The sequence below is a fragment of the Solanum pennellii genome, chromosome 4 (genome assembly GCF_001406875.1).
Source record: "Solanum pennellii chromosome 4, SPENNV200".
NCBI classification, from domain to species: domain Eukaryota; kingdom Viridiplantae; phylum Streptophyta; class Magnoliopsida; order Solanales; family Solanaceae; genus Solanum; species Solanum pennellii.
The window spans coordinates 76,791,212-76,799,544 of record NC_028640.1 but is presented as its reverse complement, the minus strand read 5'-3'; the positions used below and the strand labels follow the sequence as shown (position 1 = coordinate 76,799,544).

The following is an 8,333-nucleotide window of genomic DNA, read 5'->3' as shown; positions in this document are numbered from 1 at the left end:
GGACTTGGTTTACTTATGCCTGCAGATAGCTCATGCAAGCTTGAGGCATTTTGTGACTCTCATTGGGGTGGATGTTTGCAGACCAGAAGATCAGTCACAGGTTACTTAGTTAAGTTTTGAAATGCTATTGTTTCATGGAAGTCAAAGAAGCAAGAAACAGTTGCAAGAAGTTCAGCTGAAGCAGAATTCAGAAGCACGGCATCAGTGGTAGCAGAATTAACATGGCTGATTGGACTGTACAAAGAACTTGGAATAACAGTTGAGGTTCCTATACATCTTTACTGTGATAGCAAAGCAGCAATTCAAATTGCAGCCAATCCTATTTTTCATGAGAGAACAAAACACATTGACATTGATTGTCACTTTGTGCCTGAGAAAATTGTGCAAGGAATGATACAGACTCATCATGTTTCTACAAAGGAACAACAGGCAGACATACTCACGAAAAGCTTAGGAAGGCAACAACACAGTTATTTCATGTCCAAGCTGAGCTTGAAGGATATATATCAACCATCAGCTTGAGGGAGGGTGTTGAATAAGAATATAGTGTAGAGCTTACTAGCAGCTGATTACAACTTAGTTAGTTAATTTACAGTTAGTTAGTTACAGTTAGTTCTAGAAGATTCTTAGTTAGTTAGGAATTGTATAAATATATATCACATGTATGTGATGAAGGGTAGTAATCAATAATATTTCTTCTTCAAAGTTTCTCTTCCTCTGAATCCATTAATCTGCAAATACTCTCTGTTTCTTCTGATTGAGCTGCAGATCATGAAGGTTAACAATTTGATCTTGGAATTTCCTTTTTTTTTTATTTCGCAGCATAATGAATTGATAGTGAACTAACTAACCATCTTGATTATGGTCAATAACTAACTACAGAATTAGACAGTTCTGCCTTTACTCTACATTTGTTACTTCTTGATCCTTCTTTTCAATATTGAAATTTATTCTCTTCATTAGCAAATTTTTCACTTGCATGCATATGCATTTCTTTTTCCCCTGAAAAAAATTTCAATTTGAGTTACATGTTGTTGTGTGTGCTGGATTGCTTAAATGAGCTCTAATGTAGTGTAAGTTTGAATACAGAGTCGGTGTGAAAATGTCTTCATCTTCGGACAACCATACAGTGGAACCAATTGGTATCGATTATACTTGGGCGGAAGATGCCCTGATAGTGCCGGTCCCTGAAGAATGGTTTCCTATTAGGGAAATTAGAAATGGGAACTCTATCCCGTGTATTAACATTACGACTATACCTGAGTTGATGATGTACATTGAAAGGTACGGCACCTCATTCATTATGTTAGTAGATGATGAATTTACACCAATTACATCGAAGGAGCGGTCCAACCTCTTGATATGTGCACGAGTACACGACATTGAATATAGGTCGTATTTTCTTGGTGAGTTTTTATAGGACATTTTTGGAAGAACTTCTTTTCCTTTTAGCTAATTCCTGAATTTTGTTAAAATTTTCTTTTTTTCAAACCGAGGCAGATTCAGTATCACAAACATCTGAATCCGACGAGGAAGACCCATTCACCTTCAAGGTACTTCCTCACTTCATCCCCACTCCCGTTTCACATTTCACATTTCACATTTCACATTACTTTTTATTTTGATTTCAGAACTTGAGTGCTCTTGCGAGGAGTAGATTACGCAGAGAGGTTGAAATGTGGGAGTCGGATGCACCTTCTGGCTTCCGTCTTCATTCCTCAGATACACAGGATCAAGGATCAAGGTACGTGTGAAATTGCTGAGTATTTTATGAAATTATGTTTGCTTTGGGCCGAATTTGATTGATTGTCTAGCTCCATTTCTTGGATGTAATTGTGAGAAATCTAGAGATTTTAGGGAATTTATGAAGAGACAAAATTTACTGCAATTTTTAATGGGACTCAATGAATCATATTAGCATCCTAAAAGCCAGATTTTGATGTTAGTCATGATACCATCTATTAATCCAGCTTATTCTATTATGATTGAGAGAGAAAGCCATCAAGTTATCGCTCATATTGGTGCAGAGGCTTCTGTTGGTGCAACGCAGAATTTGCTTGATGTTGATCATACTTTATACAAACAGGCTTAGACAAGTGTGAAATATGTCGTCTTGCTAAGCACACAAGGATTATTTGCTGCATTTAGATGCATAGGGTCCATTTCATGTTCAAACTGTTGATAAATATAGATTGTTTTTGACAATTGTGGATGACCATTCCTGTATGACTTAGATTATTTACATTGAGACCCTACTTATAGACATTACATTGAACTACTATTTCAACTAGGATTATTATTCTTCCTACTCTTATACTAAGTAGGATTGTACATACTTATTCTTATTCTAACATTACTGAACTTTTGATTTTTTAAAAGGTGGTTAATTGAAATGCAAGATGCTCCCGAGAGGTTGTATGCTGGTGAAACTTTCCAGCTTCAAGTTGATTTCCCTGAGCATTATCCTATAGAAGCTCCTCGGGTAGATATAAAATATTTTTTCTTGTTAAAATTTTTGATTGAAATTCAATTATCATTACTAATTTTGTCTATATTGTCGCAGGTGAAATTTGTGCCTCCCGCTCCTTTGCACCCTCTCATTTATAGCGATGGGCACATCCGTTCAGGTACTTACTTTGTTTTAATAAAAGTCAACTACTGAGTGAAAAAATCTGGTAATGTTTTCACCCTCCACAAACCACTTTATTCCAGATTTTTTGTCTTCAATAAGCCTCCTCCTTTAAACTGCCACAATCAGCTCAGCATTTGCTTTATTGAGTAGTTATGTTAAGGTATGACTTGTCCAGAATGATCTTCTTATACCAGGTCTTTTTGTCCCCAATAAGCCTCTTCCTTTAAAGTTTAAACTGCCACAATCAGCTCAGCATTTGCTTTATTGAAAATATTTATGTTAAGGTCTGACTTGTCCAGAATGATCTTCTCTTCTAAGTCAGCCACTTTTGTTTCCAACAGTTTCTTTGGACCATTTGGAGAGTCTTCTAGCAGTAATCTCCATATTGGATGTTGAGATGGATGTGCAGGCATACTAGGGGCGATAGGATTAGGAATGTGGATATTTGGAAAAAGTAGGAGTAGCCACTGCAGTGGACAAGATGAGGGAGGGGAGACTGAGGTGGTTTGGGCATGTGAAGAGACAATGCCTGGATGACCAGTGAAGAGGTGTGACAGGATGGATATAGTGGGGTTGAGGAGAGACAGAGGTAGGTCGAAGAAGTATTGGGGAGAAGTGATTAGATAGGATATGACATATCTTTAGCTTATCAAGGACATGGCCTTAGATAAGAAGGTATGGAGGTCGCGGATAAGGGTAGAAGGTTAGTAGGTAGTTAGATATAGTCTTTGGCTTTTTGTACCTGTTGTCACCTGATATTATTGTTGTTCCTACTTTTGGTATCTCGCATCATGAGTTGTTTTCTATGTTTCAATTAGCTCACTATTTTTGTTGGTTCCCCGTGATAGTTGCTATGTTTTCTACACTATTTTCTTCTGCTTTGTACTTAGATTTACTAACCTCTCTCTACGAGGTAGTGGTAAGGTTTGCGTACACTCTCCCCTCCTCATACCTCACTTATGGAATTCCGCTGGGTATGTTGTTGTTGTTGTTTTACTGTTTCTTTAAAGTTTGGTTCATAAACCCAAAAATCCAAAAAACTTAAAGTATTGAATGGGTTCTTTAGCCTTGATTTTCACCTCAATAAGGAGAGGAGGAGGATCAGACATTTGTAGCATGATAATTGAGTCATCCCCTCATGATTCACCAACTCTATCCAAACTTTTCCAGATTCTCTTATTTGGACTCCACCCATTACACCACCTCTATAACCAACATCCAGAAGTTCACAGTCATTCTTACACTGTAGAAAAGGCCCATACTCTTAGTCTATGGCACTTTATGATTATCAGCTCAGCTTATCCCATAGTCAGCTCTCTCGGATGCCTTGCATTTAGCATAAACAAATGTGGTCATGAAAGGAATTCCCTGATACTTCACTGGACAAGTGACTTGCTATATATATGAATGAATCACCTCATTGTGATATCCCACTACTTCATCCCAAAATACCCAAGCTGACTATTTGGATTGGAGAACCCATTGTGTTATCCCAGTAGTCTTTTGTATTTGTTTAGCTTATCTTCTTTATAGAAAGGCTCTGATGTGGCTACGAAGGAAACTTCTTACCATTTGTTAATTCTTTCAAGAGCACCGTTGGTTTTAATGCTCCTGACGTTCCATTATATTGACTTAATTAATTATCATAACTTACACTGAGAGTTTTTGACCCTGTGATGTCTGTCATCACAGAGTGTTGGTTTGACTGTGTGCTTCCTCCTCCTCTTTTATTCCTCTTCTTGTATTAATCTTCCCTATTGGAGTCTGGAGAACGATTAACTTTTTCTAGTACTTCATCAACAGCAATAGCAAAAGTGTCATTCTGGATACTTATCTTCCCTATTGAGTTTCTTTTTGAGCTTTACTCCTCTCCATAGTCTAACTCTTCTGAATTGTCATATTTATCTATCTTCATCTATTGATCTTCAGTATTAACTTGATGATGGTTATGAATGGTAGATTGTCTTGCTATATCCGTGAACTTTTTACTTGATCTTGGGCTTTTGTCATTAATTCGCTTCCCCCTTCATGTCCCGATAATATTTGTTGATTTGCTATCGTACTCATGAAAAAAGTTAGAATGCATCTAATAAAAGCAAACAGTTGACAACTATTTTTCTGTCTTGCAGATGCAATGATAAAGTGGTCGCCTACCATGACAGTTAGTTCTTTGTGCATGTTCATTCTCTGTATGCTGTCGAATTCTACTGGGAAGGTACCTTTTCTTATGTCTGTTATCCTTGATAGCCCTTAAACATCACTTGAACAGTTTTGGTCATTTAAAGACTTTTGGCTGGTTTATACTTCATAAATTGTTGATAGAAAATGATACAACCTTTGTATTCGTTAGTACAATTAAGAAAGATACAATACTACACAACACAACACAATACCATTATGAAACAATATGTAATCATCCAAACAAAGTGTTAGAGTTGTTGCATTGGAAAAAGTAATGCATACATTAGTTTCATGTATTATCAATACCTTGTTTGGTATACTTTTTCAATCTATGTATAACTAAACAAATAGCTTTTTCTTTTAGAAATTATGCTAACGCACATTATTTCTAATATACACCAAACTGGATCTACTGGCAAAGCTTTTTGTTATTTTCTGGTCTTTTATTTTTACACCAAATATATTCCAAAGCGTCTCTGTATTGCGTTCTCTTATTGATGCCTAATTACTCATATGCAGGAACGCCCTGAAGATGACGACCAGCATGTTAGTACTTGTAGATCTCCAAATTACGGAGGGTTTCTTCCACGATAGTAATCAGGAGAAAAGTCCATAGAGTGGAGTGACCACAGTATCTCATTTTGCTTCTTCCATGATAGTAATCAGGACAAAAGTCCATAAATGAGTGACTAATATCTCATTTTTTTACTTGTTGTTTCTACAATTGTATATTCCCACTTAGTTACGGATAACTCTTTTTTGTGTAAAGAGTAAGATAGTATTCGGGAGAAAAGTCCATAAATGAGTGACTATACTTGTTTCTACAATTGTATATTCCGACTTAGTTACAGACAACTCTTTTGTGTAAATAGTAAGATCGTACTCGAGAGAAAAGTCCATAGTTGAGTGACTATAATATCTCATATTTTTACTTGATATTTCTACAATTGTATATTCCGACTAAGTTACAGCTCTTTTGTGTAAATAGTGAGCAATAAAACATATTGATTGATTCCTGCAGTAATCAATAGATAACCCAATCAGCAACGTAGAATAATACCTTAAGTTTTACATAAATAAATTCATTCAAGTCGACCCAATATTCAGGGAAAATTTTAGAAGTACTAAGTCGAGGCAAATATGTATCAATCAGGATGTGGCATTTTGAACAGAACGAAAGGAAACTCTAAATTAATTTATACTTTAGAATATGACAAGGCAACCACCAAAATATTCACTTAATAAACCTCAATATCCAGTCAACATGCCAAACAGCATAGAGGAGAAACGAATTCAGAGCAACACAAAAATGAGGAAACTGTAAATACTATATTAGAAAGTAGCCATAAAATTGTAATAGAAACTATATCAGTCCACAATTAAAACTTCACTATCCAGTCTATTTGTTTTCCTAATTTGCTGTCTCTGCATTATTTACTCAGTGAACTTTCTTCTTCTGCAGCCAAGGAACCTGATGATGCCCCCCAAGTACTTCATTTTTGGTTTCCAGATGTTGTAAACTGCTGCAGCACAAAATATCTACTAATTTTTTCCTTTTGAGAAAGAAGTCTCATTGAATCTTGAACAAGGCCTTCAGTATCACAACTAGTTTCCAATCTTCAACAGACAAGTCTTTCTGTAAAGTTGGCATTTGAAAGTCAGCCCAAACAAAGGAGAGCAACAATAGAGTGTAAATTCACCGTTAAATGAAGTAATTTTACGTACCCGGAATTCAGCTTTGAGAATGTCAATAGATCTTCTTGAGATTTTGCTAACAAGCTCATCTTCGATATCAAAATGTCTGCCAAACATCTTCTGTTGCTCCTCAGTGTTGGACCCAATTATCTGTGCAATTTAAGGCCAAATCATATGCATAAATATTTTATCAATTCCAGGCCACATTCTTTACATAGATAAATATCAACCAACATGTGGCTTCATACCTTAATAGACACCTTCTGGCCTTTCTTGGCGGAGTCAACAGGCTTACCGTTATTCTTTATGGAAGCAATCCGACCAATATCTACGAGACACTGTCGAATGCATATTGGTGTCCCGACCTATAACATCAAGTTAACCACAATGAGAACTAGAACATTAAGAAGATTGTAGTCTACATTGTAAGGATGACGATTGATAATAAAAATAGCATTCAAGCGCACTTCAGCATATATAGAAGAAGTAGTCAATACCTTGGCAATGCCCTCAAGAACTTCAACTCCTAAAACAATTGGATCCTTCTTGTTGAAGACACAATTAGGTACAATCTTCAGCATACAGGGGAAGACTACTTCTTCAGCAACTTCCTTCTTTTTTTCTTCCTTGAGATTGTCAATATAGGCCTTAAACTGATCGAATAGGTGATAAATTATATCAGCCGTATAAATTTTGACACCAACTTCATCTGCAAGTTCCTGAGCTTCTTGTGTTGCTCTCACATCAAAGGCCAAGATTGTTGCATACTCTTTCCTCTTCTCAAGCATGACACTAGCTTTCATTACATCCTTCTTGTGCACGTTGCCTATGCCGATTCCACTGACAGGTATGCTTACTTCAGGGGTCTTCAGGAATTCAAGCAAAGCTTCTAATGACCCGAGTGTAGAAGCTTGAACGTATACACCCTCACCGCATTTATCGACCCTGCTCATCACCGACCTCATATCTTCCATAGCTGCTTCTTTGATGTCCTCCACATCATCATCGGGCCCCACAATATATAAACTAGTACCAGCAATTGCATGCTCAAGCCCCTGCACAAGAATGAGAGTAGGATTTAACAAGGCTGAGTTTCATAAGCTTCTCCATTATTATACTACTAGTCTTCAGAACGTGCGTTGCACGTTTATTTTAAACTATTTAATATAAATTTTGTACTACAATCAATAATTTGTAAATGGTACATATATAGTATTGTACATGTTCTACACCAATAATTTTATAATGTCCAAATAAGTAGCATCTATTTAATTATTTAAACATAAACTTCTTTATATAAATAGAGAACATATTTAACTTAAAATGAATAAGAAGAGAAACATTATAAAAGAACATTTAAAACAATTATGAAAATAACTTTCAAAAACTGACATATTAACATACTTTAGTAAGAAGATCAGATGAGATTTATAAGTTAATTTTCATTTTTAGGTGACTTTAAATAGGAAAATTTTAGGTGAGGGGAGATGAAAGGAAAAAATAAAAGAGACCTATTAGTTTTCTAATTAATTTTGTAACCTTTAGTCTTCACCTTTAATTCATTGAACAATATCATTAGAAGTCTTTTTGTCTTCTTGATAATAATTGTTTCTAACAATTTAATATTAATTAACCATCAACATAAATAAATTGTAACCGGAAGAATTTGATAAATTTGATATTGCTTAATGTTTAATCCTCCCTTATAGTAATTAAAATTTACTATTTAATATTTAGTTAACAATTATTAGACGATTAATATTTTTATATGATATAGGGACAAAATGTAATCTAATTTTTGCCTAATATTCCTTCCACGTTTAGT

The 8,333-nt window shown here is 35.4% G+C and overlaps 2 protein-coding genes across 2 annotated transcripts in view; one reads left to right on the top strand and one right to left on the bottom strand.

Annotated features, from left to right (window-relative positions):
- Nucleotides 1–1,102: 1,102 nt before the first annotated feature.
- On the top strand, nucleotides 1,103–5,595 carry LOC114076929 (probable ubiquitin-conjugating enzyme E2 16). The gene is made up of 7 exons (XM_027916631.1): nucleotides 1,103–1,406; nucleotides 1,501–1,553; nucleotides 1,632–1,728; nucleotides 2,373–2,482; nucleotides 2,564–2,627; nucleotides 4,762–4,847; nucleotides 5,333–5,595. Exons 1-7 carry the CDS (start codon nucleotides 1,103–1,105, stop codon nucleotides 5,405–5,407), a joined length of 789 nt encoding a protein of 262 aa, XP_027772432.1. The 3' UTR covers nucleotides 5,408–5,595.
- A 429-nt stretch (nucleotides 5,596–6,024) lies between these two features.
- The window catches only part of LOC107017076 (eukaryotic translation initiation factor 5B-like), a 9,920-nt gene continuing 7,611 nt past the window's right edge, over nucleotides 6,025–8,333 (bottom strand). The window contains exons 8-11 of the mRNA XM_015217353.2: nucleotides 7,006–7,563; nucleotides 6,757–6,873; nucleotides 6,539–6,658; nucleotides 6,025–6,449 (exon numbers count right to left, since the gene is read on the bottom strand). Coding sequence (XP_015072839.2) covers nucleotides 6,384–6,449; nucleotides 6,539–6,658; nucleotides 6,757–6,873; nucleotides 7,006–7,563 — 861 coding nt within the window. The 3' untranslated portion in view covers nucleotides 6,025–6,383. The remainder of the gene's footprint in view (nucleotides 6,450–6,538; nucleotides 6,659–6,756; nucleotides 6,874–7,005; nucleotides 7,564–8,333) is intronic.

What these genes read in the sequence shown, in the direction of transcription:
- LOC114076929 (XM_027916631.1), top strand. Translation starts at nt 1,103, where the DNA reads ATGTCTTCATCTTCGGACAACCATACAGTGGAACCAATTGGTATCGAT. An exon ending in AAGACCCATTCACCTTCAAG is followed by an intron (nt 1,554 to 1,631) that starts GTACTTCCTCAC and finishes TTTTGATTTCAG; the next exon opens with AACTTGAGTGCTCTTGCGAG. An exon ending in TCTTCATTCCTCAGATACAC is followed by an intron (nt 1,729 to 2,372) that starts AGGATCAAGGAT and finishes ACTTTTGATTTT; the next exon opens with TTAAAAGGTGGTTAATTGAA.